At 35.8% G+C, this 23,034-nt stretch overlaps 1 protein-coding gene across 3 annotated transcripts in view; it reads right to left on the bottom strand.

Annotated features, from left to right (window-relative positions):
• Positions 1-23,034, bottom strand: part of LOC119636794 (protein grainyhead) — a 222,255-nt gene that overhangs the window by 178,233 nt on the left and 20,988 nt on the right. For all 3 annotated transcript variants that reach the window (XM_038032401.1, XM_038032404.1, XM_038032402.1), the window contains exon 2: positions 7,091-8,759. In XM_038032401.1, the coding sequence (XP_037888329.1) occupies positions 7,091-8,253 (1,163 nt within the window). In that variant the 5' untranslated portion in view covers positions 8,254-8,759. The remainder of the gene's footprint in view (positions 1-7,090; positions 8,760-23,034) is intronic.

The following is a 23,034-nucleotide window of genomic DNA, read 5'->3' as shown; positions in this document are numbered from 1 at the left end:
CATACATACATACATACACAAACACACATGCAAACATGCTTACATCTATGCATTGGGGACATTCACAAATGCTTACAAACATAATAATAAGTTTTACATAAAATCTACAAAGCGAAGTAAAAAACAAAATATAAAAAATATTTTAAAAAAAAGCCATCTACCGTTATGCAGCTGAGTTGGCTAACCAAAATATGGCCTGCATAAAATTTCCCAAAAAAAAAAAAAAAAAACGCTTTCATGGGAATAATTTTTACAACACCTTAAACATACACACACGCATCTATACGAAAGTATGAAAATAAATGTGCCATAAAATGCATTTTTAACTATACACGAGCATAAAATTTTACGGTAAAATTATTGTACAAAAACAAAATAAAAATAAAAAAAATGAAACACATACGTGAAGTGTATGCGCATGCGCATTAGAAAAAATGCCTTTGTATAGTTTTCAATTGTTGGCGGTGTGGTGACGATCAATTGTTTATTATACGCCCATACATTTTAGTGCGGCGATTGTTTATGATTTTTTCTTAGAACAAAACATCTTCTTCCTCTATTTTACTTCAAACATTTTCGTCACTCTCTAACTTTAATCAACCAATTTTAATAATTATGAAACTCAAGAAAATTGCTTTAAAAAATCAAACCAATGTGTTTCGATTAACGCTTTGTAAAGGGACACTAAAAATGAAATACATAAAAACACTACTTAACACACACTTAATGCTATCGTAATTGAGATAGTAATCGGTGCGAAAGTTTACTCACATTCCGATGGCTTGATATGTGTTGCGTTATGTTAAATTTTTATTATGTTAAACGATGGATGGGATTTGACGTCTTCATGACGTAAGAGTAACGCTTTAACGGTATACATAGTGTAGAAATTTCTAAAATCCGGACACTATTCCTTTTCACTTGACTGGTTGCATCTGATACTTCGTTTCGTCTACGCAAATAGAATGGAGTTGGGCTCATTCTCGTATGTGGAACTGTTGTGACGCTCTGCTAAGTTAAAGCCGAAGAGGGAGGAAGACCCAGATAAAGAAAAAGACGAAGGGACGAACGCGGGACCGAACGAAGTGACACGTGAAGAAACAATCGTAGGACAAACGAATGGGCAAGACGTAAGACGGAGAACAGCAGAACGCAGTTAAAGGAAGGAAAGGGACGGTAGAAAGACAGGACAAATGATAATACGGGCAGAAAGGAGTCGAGTAGAAGCAAGAAGCGACTAAACGAGGGGAAGATCTGACTGTGGATGTTGAAGAGAAAACAGCATACTGGTAAACGTTAAGACACGTTCGAAAGGGATGGCAAGGAACCGAATAGACAAAACAACAGGATATATGAAGATCGGACTGGAGATAGCGTAGAATCGGATGTTAATACCAACTTATAAATGAACGAAGAGGTAAACAGGCATTTAAGTGCGAGGAAACTGATGGACGTATTAATTTAGAATCTCATACTGTTGGCGAAAATGTACATATGATATGAAAATTTTGTGCTGGATTAACGAGAACCGGAAGTTCTTTTCTCCCTTCGCACTCATTCCGAGAGTCTATGTATGTACGAAGAAAGAATATAAAAATGAATAGGAATATTATGACATCCTAAACCCTTCGCGTGAGAAAATTCTTCACCTATCTTCATCATATAATATGAGCTATCCAGTCCTGTTGCCATCTAAGAACATCGCTTTCATGTGAATGTGTGTGTATATCCAAAGACAAAACACACAATAATGCTAAATCACAATCTTATAAGAATTTGCATCATAAAATACTCAAACTTTAGTCGTCTTGTCGTACGATGGGTTATTTTTTAGATGGACCGACGGACAAACATCTTTCAGTCGAATCGAACGATTCGAAATCGATTAGTATACTAACAGGCAGCAAGCCCTCTTTGTGTACATCGGCAAATAAGGCATAGATTAATATCATGTTCAATGCCGAAGAATATTCCATCGTAACAATGCGGAGACGTTAACGAAATAAATAACGTCTTTTTAGACCTTTAAGAACTCGACTTAATGAATCGTTCGCCCTACAGCTCTCGTTAGAAGTCTGATCTAACGTAATTCTTACGTTTGCAAAGAACAAGCTGTGTGCGCAGAAACCTTCAAAACGCTAGCAGCACCCATGTTTTGAAGGCGCTTAAAATTTTGCTTCAAAAATACATTTTCGACGCCAATATTTATAAATTTATAACTGCTACCCAGATAGCATCAAAATGGCAAAGGAATATGTATGCAGAACACACATTTCACAATAATAAGGGACTTGGAAACAAGATGTCGAGTGATTGTGTACGTTCATCTTGAAGAAAATGAGCTAATTTCTCCATTGAAACTGTATATTATGCTTGTTGCTCAAGAAGGAAAAGAAAACGGCTCACCAAATGAAAATCAAAATTATGGAAACGGCATAGAATATGAAAATCCAACCTTTCGAGTATACGTAACAGCCATTGAAAACAGTAAGGCAAATGAGTGGAAATGAATAAGTTTAATAACAAAGGATATCTAGGGCGTTAACGGGTTCCTAATTAATAATTAACTGATAGCAGAATAGAATTTTTTAAAAAGATCAGTGCAATTTCCGAACGTTTAATTCCAACGTGTAGAAGCTGGCATTATCGATGATAAACAGGAAAGCCCGCCATATCTTTAATTCAACTTAACTTTTTGACTTCAATTTTTAAATTTATTCCAACACTTTTGCGTTTCCATTTTTTCCTTGTTCTTTTTTTTTTTGTTGCAAAAGTCTTTAAAAACTTTACAGAAAACACAAAAATTTATCTGGTTTCTAATTAACAATAACAATAAAAGCAAATCTTTTTAGAAATTATTTTTCAATTGGCCTTTAACCTCGAAAGGTAAAAACAAAGCTACAAGTGTCGTTCACGATCATTTACATATACGCGTGCAAGATATTACATCGCATAAACGTGTTTGTTAGCGAATATATCGGGCCTGTCTGCGCGATTTTGTGTTTGTCTGAGCGTAAGAGCTTATAGAAACCATCGATAATGACAATCATTTATGTACATATGTTAAACATTTCATGGTATATATCGATATCATATATATTTATATATATATGTATGTATTTATATATTTATTTATACAAATATTCAAACGACATTCATACCTTTTTGTTCATGCATGCATACGTACGTACGTTGGGTATAGATGAATGTATTGAAATTCATATGCATGCACTTTGTATGTTTAGTTATGTGACCATTAGCCAAGGCAGCGCTGCAGATTTATCATTTTCATGATTAATGAGTCTCTGTTGCGAAATAATTGGAAAACAACACTAAGCAACATCATGTTGTACAAAATAACGAAAACAACAACGTAGCAACAACAACAACAATAATAATAATAATAAGAATATTGCTGCTGTTCATCATAATGCGGTGTGTGGTGATGATGACGATGATGCCGTTTGAATCTCTGTTTAATTTTTTCTTCTTTGGCCTTTTTTTTTTTTTGGTTTTCTGTAACGCCCCAGGACACAAACGTTGCCTCATCAGCATACGTATGCATGTGTAAGTCGCTTCTCACCAACATCATCGCTAACATCGGTATCGACTAGCCAGGTATAAGTGTAGCTATTGTGGAAAGTTGGTTTTACTCGATCAGCCCTGGCTGACTGGACGATGCTGATATTTATCGTATCTTTTGCCATAATATGAGACGCGTAATCAGAATCGCTGTGATGAATGGTTGGTCACATCAATACGGAATTTTCGGTCTAATTGGTATGCTAAGCAAATTTGTCGTTGTTGTTAAGCAACGTTGTAATGTAAACACGACAACAACAGTATAGTAAAAGGTGTTATTGGGCAAAGGACGTTGTGGCGCCAAGTGGCTACAACTCATTAGAGACTTTTGTGTGCCTGTGTACGTACGCAGATATGATGATCATGTTCAGTGGCTGAAGCATATACAAGCACGTACTGTATATGTGTACATGTGTGAGTAAGCAAACTAAATTGCAATTGATTGTGGAAAGTCTTACATTACGTACACGATCTTCTCTGTCTTGCTTTGAACGACTAACTGTTCTTGCATTCTGCTTTCTGCAGCAGCTACTGCCACTCTGGCAGCGTAAACTCAATTTTCAACTTTAGGTCAAAATTCATCTACACCTCGCCGCACCATAGCATATCATACATAGCAGACCAAGGAATCAATTACGAATTTATTACGCTTAGATGTGTGGCAGATAAAACTGTTTTCAAAACTTTCCTGTTTTATAAGCACAAAAGAGACAACAACAAAATCAATAACAACAAAACCGAGGATGCAAAATTAAGCCTGAAATATAACGAAACAAGAGGAGCAAGGAGAATAAAACCAAAGCAAAAAGAAAAGACGAAAAACGGTTGTACGCAATATTAAAAATATGTAACAAAACGTATCCAACTAAACATATACCGTGATGATCGGACGCCTGGATACTAAGCCGTTATAATTTCGGCTATCTTTAGACGACGATATATTTTGGCTTTGGCCATGCAGATATCGAATTGCCATTTTGTTGTTGCATCGTAAAGTCAAGATCAAGAGTAAATGAAGCGCGTGAAATGCAAATTCCAACACTTTATCACCAACAATGTTATGCCACAGCTTTGAATTTCACTTTGCGGTTTTAAAAGACGAGGACAAGTGACACCTAACAAGACTTAGCAATGCAACGAGCATCCTGTGTTTGTCTGTCTTTTCGTTGTTCTCTCTCTTTACAATCGTCAAGTACATACATATATACGTACGTGTATATATATATATATATATGTAACACATAATGCAGATTAAAAAGAGAATAAAAATGATAACAAGATCTAAATTGAGGTTAGAGTTACATACTAGGTACAGTGGCGTTGTGTAATGAAAGAAGTGCGAAAAAATTCTTTAAAAAAAGGGATGCGAACAAGTTTTTTTTGTGCTATATCGTTTCCTCTTCTCTTCTCTTCTCTTCTCTTCTGTTCTCCACTGTTCTATTCTCTTCTCTTCTCTTCGTATATCTTCTCTTATCTCCTTCTCTCACTTTGTAGTTCTTTGTTTTCTATCCAATCGTCTTCCAAACCTCTTTCACTTTTCACCCCTTTCCTTCTCACCAATTTTTTTGCATCTATCTATTGTAAATATATATATATAATATATTATCTTTTTTATATAATATTTCGAAAAACAACCTGAAATCGTTAAATATTTTCAAAAAGCAATTGCAAAAGTTGTGCCTTATGAAATTCATTAACTAATGCTGCAATTCGTTTGTGAACTGTTTTCATTATGAGCTTTCTCAGATTTTCTAATTACAGTTCTACTTCCCGCAACCCACTGTGCGCTGAACATATTAAGCAGACAGCAATTGTAAGACAATGATGCATTTGTAGCTTAATTTTAACACGCAAATTTGTACTTTAAGAGAAAAATTCACATCCTTCTCTGAAACTGAAATGTCACTCAATTTAGCAAAACATAGAACAGAAAAAAGAAAAAAAATTAAAAGCAACTTTTTTATCTAAATAACAAAGAAGCGACATTAAAAAAGGAGGAGAAACAGCCAGCGATTATAGTGATCATGAAGAATTAAAATCGTTATACAAACATTAAAGAATAATGTCATGGTGTATGTTTATCAGAGTTTGATTGTTAACGATAACAATTAAGCCGCAAAAGGATGTTTTGCGTTACACTTTCAAATGTAAGCAATTCGTCAGTTGAAGGGTTCCACTCGTCTGCCGGCTGATTGGGTGTAGTACACATTTGCATCTGCCTCTGTATTTCAAAACGAGTGTGGAAGCATCTAAATATAAAAGCAACCAGAAAACGAGTGTGACCGAATCGGACTGTGCACTGTACGGCAGGCTAAATGATAAATCGCATGCATAGCTGGAAGTCAAGCGGACACAATCTACGCAGCTGCGTCATGCAACCTTTGACGACGAACGACTACTATTCGCATGTTATTCGCCAAACAATAACAAACGTACAGAGGCATTCATTGAAGTCATTCCATCCATATTCCTTTAATATCCGTACACACGTATATATATATATATATATATATTTAGCCATACACAAGCAAACAATGCAATTTTGTTGTATAGTCTTTTGCACACTATGGTTCGAGCGATCCATCCCAAAGACATTTAATACAAGACGCTGCTCCACCGTTGACTAGGAGAGGAGACACTGACTTTGATGCTGACTTTTGTGTACATAGGCATATGAGTGTGCATTGGAGACTACATGCGGAAATGCAATTTTGTCATTATTTATGGATGTGTGTAGTAAGCATTGCATGCCTTGACTCGCTGGCCGAACTAAGCCCCAAAGAAGAGTTACAGAGGTATGTGTAGCTTTCCTTAGACTTGGTCATCTGCATTGTGCATTTCGTTGGCTGCACTTTGTTTGCTAACGGTTTGCCATTAGATTAATTTCTATTCAAATTTTTATTACCAACATTATGTTGCTGCTCTTAGCAGCTCAAACAAGGGGACAAAGTTATACAGGCGCGCCTACTTAAAAATTCGTAGCACATCGAAAGACAAGAGTTTGTCTTTCGTTTTTTATGTGTATGAGTTGTGCAGCAAAATTAAATGAAGCGACAGCAGTAAAAGCCACTAGAAACTAAAAAACAACAACAACGCCAGCAAAGCTGGATGCTGGACATGTAAAAAGCTAATTAACAGCATCATCATAAAACTAACGAGATGTAAAGCATTCAAACACACGATACACTCAAGCGATACAGCGAGCCAACCTATCAACTGGCAACAAATGGACAGACGACCAAGCGGATGACAACAACATTTGAAGAAAGAGAACGAAAGGAAAACCATTCAACAGGTCATCTCATGTGGGGTGATCTCGATCACAAAGGCACACAGCAAAGAGCAGCACAGCAGAGTGCAGCGAAACAAATAAACAAAAATTTATTTACCAAAGCATTCGCTCTGACAATAATTTATAACTCTCGTGGGAATTGATCAACTTAACGTAATTATTGTAACAAGAGAAAGTTTGACAAAGCATCGAAATAATATATAAACTTAATCTCACCTTTGTATATGCCCTTCTACACCAGGCGGCAAAGCTCCGTCGGCCACAATATAAACAGGTTGACCGGCTGCACCAGTAGCGCTGGCATATTGTAGACCACCTTGTACTACAACTTGACCGTCAGCCACTAAACCACTTAAATCGCTGCCCGAATATATTTCAAGACCTTTTTGATCGGAGGTGGTAGTGGTATATATGACTGTTTTATTGCCATCGTTGTAAATTAAATCGATGTGTTTTTCGCCCGGATACAACTCGGGATCTAATTTAGTGGGCATGGGTAGATGTGGCAATGATTTTGTAGTGCCGTCTTGACCGGTAGTAGTGTAAATAATTTGACCGGTTTGTTGTTTTTTCGGATCATCGTAAATATCAACTTCGGTTTTTACTACCGCTTCCGTATCGTAATGTTGCAAAACGGAAGCATCCAAGGGAGACGTTTGATATACTCCCGCATGTTCGTTAGCCATTTTCTGATTAAACATAGCTGCCACTACTGCATTATCGCTTGGCATTAATTTCGAGGGATCACTTACAATGCGGGTAAGTATATGTTCGCCAGCCTCATTACGTGACAGGATATGATGCTCTCCGTTGATAATCTCACGCGAAATGATTTGCTGTTGCTCACCGTTTGGTCCGACAACACGTATTATCTGATTTTCATCGAATTCTATTTTGGCAAGAGGTTGATTTTCTGCACTAGCTTGAACAGCATTTTGCTGATGATTTAGCTGAGCCACCATGCGAGCATCGATTACATGCTCATCTTGTTGTCCCCCCGTCATAACAACTTTCGGACTTTCGTATATGAAAACTGCATCTTTATCGTACAGTTTAGGATTATCCGTATGCAAGTCTAGAACATTAACATTAGTCATGGTAGCTAATTCCGGCTGAGGACTATCCGGTGAACGATGCATAGCGTTCGGTGATATTAGCGGTAGACCGTTACCACTGCCCGATGATCCTATACTAGTTGTTGTGACAATATTGCCGGTCGTTGTGCCAGTGGCACCAGCAACACTAACCGAATTAGCACGAGCCGGCGACAGAGGAGCTTCACTTAAATGAGCAGCACGATGATGCATACTAGCTTGGGCCGCTAAAGCGAGTTCGTTCGAAGTGATAACACTTGTAGTAGCCGGAGATGATGATGACATTTTATGTCAATAATTCTTGGAATCAATTTTTCACAAAACCTGTTCCTTCTCTCTCTCTCTCTCTCTCTCTCTCCTCTCTCTTTCTCTTTCTCAAAAAATAAACATAAAATTCACTTCGAATAGTAATAGAGAAAGGCACCGAATTATTAGCAGTCGTTTTCCGCAATTAAATCCATGTAATTCGTTTTTGCTATAATATGGCTGGCTAACTTTTGACTTCTGTAAGATAAGTCAATGTCTCTTCTACGACTTCAAGCTTAAAATTACGTTTGTAAAATAAAAGGCACTTTAATCTCAGTTGTGGGACGGCTTGTGTGTTTAATGTTTGTTCGTTGTGATGATTGTAGACAGAAGTGTTTCGCAACACCACGACTTAACTCTCTGGTTTGTGTTTACAGGTATGGCACTACAAATTTCGGTCTTCCGAATCTACATTACCATGAATGTATAGGAATGTACCCACTCTTGAGGCATCATAACATGTTGGAAGATTCTCGCAAGACCACCTGCAAGAAAACAGAAAAAAACGGCTTTAGAAATAAATATTGAATGAAAACCTGATTTCGCGTCAGGCATAAAAGCCAAACACTCATTGAAACGTTTTCCTTCAAACTTTTTAAAAATAGACAAAGTTCTTTAAGTTGTATGTTGAAACAATGTATAGTTGAATTCCCGTTTGTACACCAGGTTGAGGCGCCGCGATGTACGGACAGTATGCCTCAAACGCCGAGTTTACCTAAAAGACTCTCTTTTCAAAATCTGATTCATTGATTGAATAAATATGGCAATCAAACACTATAAGCAGATATATGAATAAAGAGGTAAAAACGAAATGCGAGCAACATCCATAGAATCTTCTCAGTAAAAATTAAATTTTATTTATATATTAAAATAGCTTTTTGTAAAACAACCAAAGAGGATATTGTAGCGGATACGCTTTAAGTTTCAAATTAAACTTGAAGAAAATTACTTGTATTGATTATCGCTCTCAGCTGAGGTCTGTTATTTCTATTACTCAAAAGCAAAAGACGGAAGAGAAAGTTTAACCCCGAAAAAAACTAGGGAAGATGTGGAAAATTATATAAAATTAATGACAACTATTAACAATAGATTTTCCATATATTCGAATTATTTACAACTGATGACGATCAAGATGAAAATTAACCTTTGCCGGCCCTATTACATTTGGCGGTCGACCATCCCATCCTAATAATAATCGAAATGATGATGATAACAATATTTATAAATTTCAGTAAATTTATGACTGTGTGCGTGTAAAGCTTATATTTTCATAACGTATATATTCATATATTCATATACATATGTTTGTATATGTGTGTTTGTATATAGAAGAGACCGCGACTATGTAAGTAAGCTCGTAGACCAACGACCTCATTGCAGCTTTTCTTTATATATATGTGTGAGTGGGCAATTTGCAACACAGTTGGGCGTCTATCCATTCATACGCTCGCTGGCTGGCTGAACTACGCTATGCAAGTACATGGCCGACAAAGACATTGAATTGACTTGGCACAGCGCAACACACCAGCCAGCCAACGCAAACTCACAAATTCCGTTTATTTGACAACTGAGATGAATGGAAAATTGCTCACAACGCCAGTGGCTTTTGCCACTAAAGCATCATACGCAGATTTATGCCAACCACCAACCAGCAAACCAGCCACTATTATAGCCAGGCAACAGCCGCAGCACAAACTAAATTACATTCTCTATATAGGAGCCACACAGTAACATAGCAACAGCAACGCAGTAATAGCAACAACAAGGATATATAAAAGCCAAAATTGCATCTGTATATGCACAGAAGATAACATAAAAGAAAAAGAAGAAGAAACGGCCACACAGCAATCGAAACTCAGCAATCGCGTATGAGAAATATTAGCCATGCACACAAAACGTTAATAATTGTAATCAAGCTATAGCCGAAAAGAAACCAAAACAAAAGCAACAACGACAACAACAAACACAAAAGCAACAATGTACAACGTTCAGAATATTGCAGTAGGATGAGCAACTAACGTTTACTTAGTTGTATTGTGTTGCATTTGCGACTACTACTGATCTTCTACCTAATAGCTTGCAATGCCACCGAGAATTTTTTTAATTTATTTAAGCTGCTAAGTGATGCATATTTAATAATCATTATTAAATGCCATGCAGCAGTAAAGTGTTACAGAAGCTTTAGCGGACACCAGCCATCGCAGTCACACAACTTATATCATATGCTTGCTAAATGATCTGAACTCATAATTTTGGAGGCAAAATTGTTATTTGGTGATGCTGGTGTTGATCCATAGACCGTTATACTGATTGCTTCCAAGCGGGACAAACATTTGTAGAAAGTTAGCACTTCGGAGAGCATCAAGAGCTGTCAGCTAAGACGTTACTGTGATCGTACATTTTAAATCATGTGATAACGGCGCCATAAGCACAAACCCAGTAAAACCGCACTAAAGCCGTACGGAATTTATGTTTTAAATACTCCCAAAGTGCATCGCGCGGCCTCCACATTCCAGCCATAACACGCCTACATACTTTTAACTAGTGCACGACACTGCAAATACAAAAACTGCATATAGTAAAAGAAAAATAAAAAAGAAAAAAAAACAAAACAAAACAAAACATTCACCATATAAGCGCACTATCACCGAAGCACTGCTACCACCAACAATCACTATTCGCCCGGACCAGCCTTGTTTACTTCAACAAATACGATATACGGTGCGATACAGTAACGAAGCATTCTAAGACAAAGCAAAACAATGCGCACAAAAATTCAGCAGCCTAGCTTCTCGCTAAACAACGCTACATACATACATGCGATACTGTAGAGCTTTTGAGCACAATCTCAGAGTTTCGTTTTTAATAAGAGATTACTATGCAAACCGCTACCACCACCGCCACCATTACCACTACTACCGCCACCATCATCACCAATATATAGCCGTCGTCGTCATCACCTTCGTTATTATCAACCACCAACACACGGAATCATCGACAAATCTTTTAGGAAAAGCCTCTATGGAACAGTGCGAAGAGCAGAGGAGTGCTTACTGGCAAATAGATACGTATACGTATTATATGAGCACAAATGTGTTTGTCCGCTTGTTCGTTCGTTCGTTCATTGGCCAAACCGCAATGGCAGCCGTCAACAATTTGCATAGCATATAAAATTTACAATTGTACGTTATATTTCGTTTTCATTGCAAGCTTATAACAATGCATTTGTATATACCAGCGAATGAATATCAACGAGCTGGGTATTAGCAATTGATCTAAACCATAGATAGTATTAATATCCCATAAAAATACTGATAATGAGAATTCTCATGCGAAACACGTGGATGCGACCACAAACTGTTCAAATGGAATCGATTTGAAAAAAAAAAAAACCCAATAATAAAAAAATAAATAAATAACAAATAAAACGAAAGGCAATGTGAAGCTTCGTATTTTTACTCGTTTTTCATCTAAAGACTGAAATTAGGGTTAGAGTTGCGGAATCATAGAAGTCATTATCATTACGAAATTTTAAGTTCCCTTTGATTACGGAATGACTAAAAGTACCGATAAGAGCCACAGAAAACCATTTGTAAATAGTTAAGGTAGTCGAAAGTTACTCGAAACTTTCGCAGCATAAGAATTATGGTCTTGTGTTGTACATGAACTTTGGAAAAAGCTTAAAACCAAGGATAAAAGGTGTAACTACAGCAGTTGTTGCGAAATTAGTCTTGTCTTCAATTTCTATCTTTTCTGCAAAGATGCATTTTGCACATTTGAACATTTTGAGCATCATCAGCCTCAACATTTTTTAGGTGAACCGGAATTTCTTATGATATTTTTAAAAACGAAAAAAATTGCATTTCCGACATTGAAAGCTTGCTAAGTTCATTTTAATTTAACGCCAAAACAATTAAATTCTAATCAGACTCTGAAAACCTACGCCGCTCTTCAACTTCGGAATTCATGATACGCACAAAATGGCGGCCGAGACTTAATCCAATGAGTGTGAATTTTACTGCATCGGCACCTGGTCGTCTTAAGGTGTAGAGGGGTTGACACAATGATGTCGGTTATTCCTACCTTCGGGTTCGAAAATCCCAACTGGCGAAAGTTACCATACTATAATTTTTCGCAGGAAAATGTTAACGAAATGTTCTTAGATCCAAAAATAAAAACATCAATAAAAATGTAAACAACAAATATATGAAAAACAAGCAAGAAAATTATAGACGGGCAAGACCGACAATTCAATACCCTACATCAATTAATTTCTCTTGTACAATTATTCACTCATAATATTCTAGTAATAATGCATCAAAAATGACACATGATTTTGATTGAAGCTTAATTTTCTTCAAAAACATTTCATTATCTTTAGGTTTCCATCTTAGAAAGCAAGAAGTTATATTATCTCTTCACATAAGAGCTTATTTTTCATGTTAACACTTTTGTAAGCTAGAGTCTAAAAAATAGATCTACCTGATCCAAATCCGGCACTGTTATTATTTATTTATTTTTTTTTTTGGTTATTGTGCTGCTATGGACCAATATTCTTTATAAAACATTAAAAACTAGGCATCTTTGGCTTACACATTGTGAAAACACTTGTATACGGTGGTATCCAAGAAGTAGCTCTGCGCGGTCCAGATTGGGAAAATAATAAATTTTCAAAATGGGTGGACTGATCGGAACCATCTTCAATAACGTTCGTCCTTGGCTCAAAACACGTCAAATGTCCCAAATTTCATTAAAATATCTCGAAAATTACGACCTGCAGGCTAGAACACAATTTTGCATGGTCAGACTTCAGACAGGCTTACCTCGATCCAGAATATGATTCAGAAAATCATTCTAAATCGATAGATTTAATTAAAGGTGGGTCTATCTTAAGCCCTTGTGGGTGCTGCATACGATTGCGAAAACTTAATGTACCCTGGACCAAAAGTGGCATAGAGTACAACAAGGATGCAAACAATTGATCTTAAAGCATATTGCATTTTTGGTTGATTATTGAAGTAAAGAATAGTGAGAATAACTTGAAAAGAACGAGCACAGTGATGGACTTCGCCGACACAGTTAAATAAATCAAAAGAATTGACAGGACACTATATGATTGTTCAGGCAGAGAGCTCGATATACGTGGTATTGATATTACAGGGTTCCATTCGAAGACCGAGAAAACTGCAGCAGTTCGATTAAAAGATTGAGCACTTGTGACTGATTGATTGTATAGAGATATATTAGCAGCCTAAACTTTAAGTGGTCGTGGAAAGAGAACTTTTAAAAACGCATAGACGAACGGGGAGATATGGTCTTTAAGCAAAACGCTTAATGCGGTTGACCCTCAGTTTGAGTTTATCAACGTTATGCGATGGATAGCCAGAAATCACTTTAAACTAATAGTTCACACGCGACATAAGAAGGACGTGCGCAATTGTATATTCAATGAATTGGGAAGGGCACAGCCCAAATTAAATAATTTTAATTGGCGTTAGCCATATGTTAGCAGAAATACCGTCCAAGTGCACGTTAAGTTTGCGATCCAGTTTTCTCCCCACACATAACATAGAGTCCACCAATTCAATAGCACTCTCATTTAATCTAATGCTCAAGTTGGAGGGACCAGTCCGAGGTGAATTAAGAAGCATAGCTTTGACTTCATCATATAATTTACTGATAAGTTTAGTATGTGGACTCTGTCGGACGCTTGTTTTAGATCAAGAGAGACAAGCACACTTTTTTTAAAATATGAAAGAAACATGATTCCTTTTGTGGTAAGCAAACTATGCATTATTGCGGATGTTAATCTAAATAACTTCGCCCTCAAAGTGCTTTTGATCAGTTAACCGGCACGAGTACAATTACCCAAATGTCTGTATAAACATTAGATAACTATTCTGTATCCATTCTAAAGTGAAAATAATTTTCTCACTTACTTTCCCACCCAATCAGAGTCAAATTAGAGTTCCACTTCAGATCTTCGTAGCCATGGTGGTGTCAGTTAATTCCGAATTCTACGAATTTTATTTTATGCTTTAGCGTTTTCTCGTTCCTGTTTTCACCTCATTTCGTGGTTTAAAATTAAATTAAAAAATTGATTATCAAACGAGGTATCGTTTGAAAACCCATTTTATGCAAGTATTTTACTAATAACTATTTTTTAAAACGCTAGAACAAACAAGTGAACTTTTTTAGTAAAACTTGACAGCTTTATTATTAATTTTTAATTATAAGATAAGAAATCATATCTATGTACCGTGTTCAACATATTTCCGCTATCAGTTTGATAGCATAACTACATTGTACCGTTTCAAATTACCATAATTTAAATATTCTGGAGCTAAATGACTGAAATGCTTTAGATGTTGCCTTAGGCAGCTGAATGTAAAACACACGATCTATGTACGTTGGATAAAATGCCCTCATTTATGTGTATCCGCAACATATACAATTTTCTGAGGCCATCTAACGAGCGCTACAGGAATAAAAGGAAATGTTAACGAAAAAAAACAAAAAAAAACATAGAAAATTTTTACTCCCCAGAGAATTCCAATAACTAAGTATAAGTGTTCATATACGTTATATATGAATACATGCTAGCAAACATAACACAAGCAACACCCATTAGTGGCTAACAAGAGTCAAGCTGTGATTAAAGTATTTACACGTACACATGTTGGAAAACTACCATCAGATAAAAAAGTTATGAGCCCCCTTTTTTTTTTTTTTTCTTATAAATATATATGTTGTATGCAACCAATACTAATGCATAAATGCAAACATATCTAGGTACATACATACAGCTCACTAATTAATTGATTGCTATCAGTGGTAAATTTTGATTTACCAACTTGTTAGCCGATGCAGTAAAAACAACCTCATCTTGACAACGACCCTAAGAAAATATATCGAAAAAAGAAATTTCAGCAAAAAATAAGAAAATTTAAAAATCATTTTATGGCAATAATTTGTTGCTACAACCATATACACATACACATATATATATATATACATATATACACGCACTCAGATGTACACACAACGAATTTTGATTGTCATTAAGCCCGTGGACCGTGTTTTATGCTACAAATGCATTAAGAGGCAACTAGACGTGCGTGCACGCAGTAATAAATAAAAACTGGCTTAGAAACGCACACGCAAACGCACGACAACGTAGACTATATTAAATTCAATACAATTTCAATAATTAAGGAGTTTTAAAAACAAATCATAATAATAATAACACAAAAAACACATCTATAACGAACAACAAAAACAAGAACAACTTATAGTGCTGTTGGTTTACTATTGCTAACACGTCAAAATACTATAAAGCCATTGCTACTGTGGCAAACGAAAACCACTTGTTTAGCAACATTTGACGCCGTCATAATGACGTTTTAAAGTTTGCTTTATTAACAACAAGCAAAATGATACAAACAATAGCAACAAATTTACACACTATTGTACTAGTAATGCGTGGTAAGTTATGGTATATCGTAGTAAAGCAGCGTTTGTTTTCCTTTTTGCTTTTTGTTTTTGAAAACAATTGTTGATAATAAAAGCCGCTGAAACAAGAACAAGAGAAAAATAAAAAAATAAACTTAAAAAAAGCGCGAAAGATGATACAACAACAATAACTGGACAAACAAACAATCAGTCATTTAGTCAGTCATATATTATTTGCAATATGACGCGCGTGCGGTGGTACAGTGATAACGATAATGACGACGATGAGGATGATGATGATAATGAAGTGGATCAACCGGATTTATCAGGTGCTGCTCGTAGGCAGCGTAAAGTCTAACAACGTAAACAGTTAGCTTTTCTTTGCAGTTTTTATTTACATTGTATTTTGAAAGCTTGTCAGTTTAACGAACTCCATATTATATCCAACAATATTTGTTCAATTTATAAGTATGTTGTCGGGTGCAAGCAAGAAAACCATAATTGTCTTGTTATGATTGAATGTCACAAAAAAAGAAAATAAAAAACAAAAGAAAGAAACTAAAATCTTGTTTATTGTCTGATAAATGGACATTGCTATGCACCTTTTTAGATATGTTCAAATCTGACAGTTAATAAAAAAGTTTAGTGAATAAAAAATTTCTTGGCGAGATAACAATCACAGTAAAGTAAAAAGTAATGATAAAGAAAAATCGAGGCAACAAATGATGCGGAAAATTTGCCAAATGTGCCAAATATTGTTTAAGACTATTAGCTGCAGAAATGATAAATATTCCCCGTGACAGTCTCGACGTATATTCAAGTTAGCTATTGACAGCAATGCTCTATTACAAGTAAAGAGCTGTTCAATGCAGCGTAAAGCAAAGGCAAAGCCATTACCTCTTCTTTAGGGTTTCAAAACTTATTGTTGATATATGTGCCATTTAAGTGATCACGATCGTCTAACCTTGGCTGAGTGACCATTAAAATTTTAGTCAAAATCGCAAACAAATGGCTTAAAACACAGAGTTTTTTCCAAGGCTCCATCAGGTTAAATGCAAACATTAGATAAGCAGACGTGTGAGAGCAGCAACAAGAAAGAACTAAAAATTGTTCTCTTTTCTTTTGAACGACGGGTAATAATAATAACTTTGATATTAAAATTTTTGCTATTACCATTACCAAATATCAATCTTGAAAACCAGCCGAAAAGTCCTTATGAAAATATGCAGCCTTGGAGACACAATTAGAACGAATAAAAGCAAACTTATCGAGGGAATTATGAAAATATGCAAAGCATTTGTCATACCCTACACCACTTGAGGTACAGGGTATATTAGGTTTTTGCGGATATATGCAGCACCCAGAAGGACTTTAGATTCGGCTCGCCTTTCATTATAACGGCCGATTCAGAATCATTTTCTCAATCGGAATAAATTTGTGTGCCTGCCTGCCCGTATGTCCGTCTGTCCATTTGTTTTGTAGTCAACCTCCAGGGTGCAATTCGGTGAGATTTGGTACACTGACATGCTCTGATTCAAGGACGTATCTTATTGAAAGTGTTATGCCGTTATTTGGAAAAAAAATAGCAATTTTTAAAATTTTCAACAAAACTCGCTTTTTAAGAGTATTTAGACATTCCAAGTTGGTGCGAGAAAATTCGGTTCTTCTGGGGAAATTTTTTAAACCCTCTCTCATATAACCATTCCTACGAAAACTGAATCTTTATGCAATAAAAAAATGTACAATTTTTAAAATTTCATGGTGAAAATTGTTTCATATAACAAACCGATAAAGAAATCAACGATAATTTCTCCGCTTTTTTCAAAGAAAATGAAAAATAAAAAAATTTTTGGGAACTAAGTAGGAAACTTGGTCCAGACCATGTGATGTGTCGTGCATCCACCAAGATGCGGACTCTTATGAAAAGTATGCCTTCCTTGCTTGCAAATAATGTGCAATTTTTGGTGTATTATTATTAAAAGTAGTGAATAACTGTACTACACGAAGGGTATCTAAAGCTCGTCCTTGCCTGACTATAATTTCCTTACTAGTTTTTAATTTATAATGAAATAATAGCCGTACTTACTTTGAATTCGGATAAAGAATTCGAGAAAAGCAATGTAGGATTGGCATTTTTAAGCTGGCTTCACTTTCGTAAAATATACGGAGTGCGATTGCTGGTTGGTTTTACTTGGAAAGCGAAAACTTGGCCTCATTTACACGGTTATCAATTGTACACAAAATTGAATTTGTACTTTGAATTTAATATGTTGTGCGACTAGGACGCCGTTAGTGTGTACCATTTAGCGAATTTTTAACATATATTACATAATATATGTGCATTGGTATATGATATATATATATAAACCAACTAAATAATAGTTCAAAGTTTTCTTCCGTTAACGGAACAATTAGTAAGCAAGTTGGTTTCGAATCTCTCTTCTTTATTTTTAAGATCAAATACTACCCAATTCCAACCTGGTATTTGTTGCATACTATCCACCACTGTATCGACATGTGCTCTGATATGGCAGCCCAAGATTATAGTTATTCAATCCAATCAGTATTTTTTATCTTTCATTGTTATCTCACTTCATTTTCACTAAGACCTCTTATCAGCAAGTCCAATATGCTGTATGTGCACGTGTCATAAAGTAATTACCCTTTTCACTCCGATATTCGTTCCTAAGGCAAACGTTCATTACATTTATAGGCTGCACATAAATTAACTTATATTTATTACTGCTGTATTTGTACAGATTTACATGTATATATATACATGTATGTATATATATTTTGACTTGTACGTAAACTTAGCGTCACGTAAATACAATTTTTGGTATGTAAAATTACTAAATAAAGATTGAGCAATCCATAGGGAACATCTATTCTGTACGTAATAGATTTCACGATGAGTATCAAGCGTATAATTGAATATTTGTTCTGTCTTGTAATTAAACTCAAGCTCTTTCAATACCTTTACCTATTTATAACATTGCAGCGGAAAAACAACATTGACAACCATCAAGACTTCTTGCTTAGGATTTTTCCCAGCTTTGAATTAATAAGAAATTATTTTCTACCTGAAATGAAGGTAGGAAGATGAAATATGGCACCAGCGTGGGTTAATCGATTAACAATCCGCTGTTAGAAATCTGAGTATAAAATAATAGTGATTTTGTCGAAGCTGTTCTGATTTCTCTTGCAGGCAGACAGATGACTGCCGTCCTTTCAACTGTGGAATTATAATCCGTTTTGGTAGAAATAGAGATATGAAAATCGTCGGCAGCGCGAGTGTCACGTATATGTTTAAAAGCCTCTTTGAGTATTTCTTTATTTTCAATTTAAAAAAAGAATTTTTACATTACGCTTTTTATAGGCGACTATAGTGGGCTTCCCGCTTAAGTTCACTAACTCCCTATTTCATTACACATTCTTAAACAATGAGCCAAGAAGGAACGTCTTTAGTTAGGGGTGCGCATTATTACTACGACTATTGGTATCGATTGCCTAATGAAATGAATTATATTACGTTCCGGCTTAGAAATGCTTACTGCAGCCGTGTACGCTTAAATACGGATAAACGTTCATTATTAAGTTCTGGAATATATCTCTAAATTTTACACACAATGGGAGACAAATGCATAACAAGCAACAAATCAACGATCAAATAACGCCACGGTTTCGGACGAGATAAATACGCTAGAATTACCATTTATTTCGCAAAGAATATTACATTGAATTTTATGAGTTACTTATACTAAAATTGTGTTTAGTCTTAAAAAGATTTGAGCTCAAAGCTAACTAAACGTGCGATTAAAACGATGAACAATAGCGCTTTATATGGCAATGCATTACGCGTTAATTCCCTAATTTCAAAATTTTGCATTTCTCTGCTGGACCCGCAAAAACCCCATTTATCCGCTGTAGACGTTTGCTTCGAACATCCAAATTAACTAATGTTAAATGAGTGAGCGATTTTGCCTTAACTTGCAGTTATAGATGTTTCTTCAGGCACTTTATCCGCTTTTAAACTATATTTTTTAAAACTTTAAACGTTTCAAATGAAGACTGATAAATTGATGCTGAACCACTCTGGAATTTCCTTTATAATTATGTAGTATATGATAGGCCAAATTTATATGTGCTTTAATAAAGAATTTTTTACCTTACAACAGGCTAATAGAAAAAGACAATTGAAAAAGTAGCTCAAAGATTATCAGATTATCGAGAAAAAGCGAATTGCTTATAAGAGCTTATCGTCTATAAGGGAACACCTTAGAAGGCCAATGTGAAACTTTCATTGAACCTAGATTTATTTAAAAGATTGTAAATAACCGTTACATTACAATTTTCGAAATGCGAACGTATGCTTGCTATTGAACAAAAAAATTACGTAATGACGTTTGTTATTTTAAAAACTTTTTAACACTTGTATTTCTTGTCCTTGTTCTATGGTCGTCCATTAGCCGGTGGAGTGTGCCTAAATGTCTATCTCAATTGATGAGCCTGATAGTTTTATCCCCACATTACAACGAACATGCAGTTGTTAGAGGATCCTTCGAGATTCTGTGGAACAAATGTACTCCCGATGAGTTTGCGTTCTAAGTCAGTTGGACAATGCCTGTTTTTCTGCTCTGACCTCGTCTCTTAGCCTCTTCGCCTGTCTTTCTGTTGTATATCCATCGCAAAAACTCTTAATGTTGTTAAGTCTAATATTAACACTTACCTAGTATTACATTCTTACTAAACGCCAACAAATCAACTACATATACGGCCCAATTCTTCAGAATACTTAGCATTAAATTTTTCAGGATCGTCTATAAGATCGTAATAAAGCTGGTGCGTTTGTTCACCCGAACAAAATATGCCTGAGGAAATGGGTATCAACGCATGTCAATGTGTTAGATCTTTACATAAAAATAGACTTCCATGTTGTTTAGAGCTTCTTTCCTCATCGTCGTGTATTATATGACTGTATTCAACTCAAAAACTTTTTAAAAAAATCTTATTATTATTTTAATTTTAGACTAATGAAATGAATTCTTAGACTAAAAAAAAGACATTGAGCACTAGCAACACAGGCTATCGGCTCTAATTTAAATAAATGGATATTAAAAAAATCTAAATTTCAAATATTACGTGATACTGCAAACTTTTTGCCCTATGATAATTAAATCCCTTAATTATGTACAGAATTAAACCAACAACAAAAGCATTCCTAAATAATTCAGGTTTATTATCCAAGGTCACATCCAGGTGACTAACAAATAGCTTTTACATAATTCACCGGTTAGCCAGAAGAATAATAAGATAAAGAGAGAAGAACATGCATAAAAATAAGGTCAATAGAACAGGATATTACAAAAGTGCACGCACACTCTTATACACTTGTTACCTCACGTTTAGAAATCAAAACTTGTTTTAAATGTTTTTCCCAGAACAAAATCAGTTTCACTAAAAAGCAAAAAAAAAAAAAAAAAAAAAAAACTTCAACAATTATGAGTTATAATTAGCTGCTATCATGCCAGCTTAGCTTGACAAACATCACCGCACACAGGCTTAATTCCAGAATTGCTGCAACCGCAGCAGCTGCGGGAGAGGCAGCAAAGACCAGAATATCAACAACAATAATAACAACAAAAAATTGCTACCGCCTTAGACAGGATATACCACCGTATACGTGTGTATATATTTCTACATATATATGTGTATATGGAATGCATAAAAATGTTAAACGAGTTTTTGGGTTAAAAACACTGCAGACACACATCGCTCCACCGCAAAGAACGCATAACATAAAAAAAAAAAAAAACTAAACAATCAACAACGAGCGATCGACCAATAAAGATACAGACAGACAAACATATAAACACAATCAGTCATAGGAACTTTGTAATAAAGCCGAAGCAGAACTAAGCAGAGTCTACCCTATCACCACCACGTCACAGATGCACGTGCTGGTCGAACTAGTTTGACTCCTTCGCACAAATGTCAAACAATACAATCAGTCAGTGAGCGAATAAAACACGTACACAGATGTATCGAAGCATACGCTTACGCATATACATACAAACATACAATATATATGTATATATATATACACGTGCACACATTTACTCTACTAATATTGGGATACAAAATGTTAATTGAATGGTCAGCGTACCAGACAATTTCATTCGGTCATTTACTCATTCACATAATTTCGCATGTGCATAAGTAGTTATAACCACTCTCAACTAGTCAACCAGCCAACGAAGCCAACCAGGCAGCCAGCCTGCCGTCTAACAGCTCATCTTGTCTGTCAAATACTACATGAAGCGCTTCCCACAATAACTTACAAAACCAGTAATGTTTCGACTTTATCAACCCTTTGCAGCTATTTACAGGCGACGTCATTCTATTGCTGGTTTGTTTTGGGCTGGTTTTAGAGTCAGGTGATCTCAGAGCGTATAATCACTAAAACCGGTGACTTTAGTTGGCTTTACCACAAATGCTTTTGTTTTGATTTGATTCTTGTTTCACACAAATAATGCCACACGTAAACACATAAACATACACATGCATACATGAGCATATATATACTTGTAAACATTCATATTTTCTGCTTATACACTTGTATCTTAACTGGCTGCTTACTTAGTGGGCTGAGAGATTCCTGTTGACTTACTTCGTTTAGTTGTAAAGTACTTTAAGGAAAAAAAAACAACGCAAGGAAAACATGTTTTTCAGGAGCTCAACTGCATGTTGCGAACGGCGCCGCCAATCAGTGACTGTAGCCAAGGAACCGGTAGAGGATCCTTGACCTAATGCATTATTGCTGCGCCTTAGTTTTGTCTGCTTGCTATGGATACCTGGGACCAGATCAGACTCCATCTAGCTAAACTTCACACAGCAGCTACACACAACCGAACAGCCAGGTAAATCAGGCGTTTTCTTCTCAGCTCGCTAGCATTAGTCAGCCAAGTCAAGGCATACAACATACAGGAAGGTTGGCTGGCTCGCTAGCTGGCTGGCTGGCTGATTGGCTGGCTGGCTCTGTCTTAAAATTTTTCTTTTTTTTCTCCCCTCAGCATACAGATATCATTACCAAAGTTCAAATCCAGTTCGACAACAAACTCGTTTATTCAATCTTTGTTGATAATAAAATGTGCACCAACTATTAAAAACAACAACAACAGCCTATCCGCTCGACTAAATGCTTGATTTCGCACGCTCTTGCTAGTGGGTGAGGTCAGTAATGTTTTCTTCGCTTCATCAGAACTTTTTGTATACACAGGTTCAGGTTATACGCTGCTGCTTGTTGTT

This window comes from Glossina fuscipes, unplaced genomic scaffold (assembly GCF_014805625.2).
Source record: "Glossina fuscipes isolate IAEA_lab_2018 unplaced genomic scaffold, Yale_Gfus_2 28, whole genome shotgun sequence".
Classification (NCBI taxonomy): Eukaryota; Metazoa; Arthropoda; class Insecta; order Diptera; family Glossinidae; genus Glossina; species Glossina fuscipes.
Note: the sequence above shows the minus strand (reverse complement) of the source record. Positions and strands in the feature narration are given on the sequence as shown.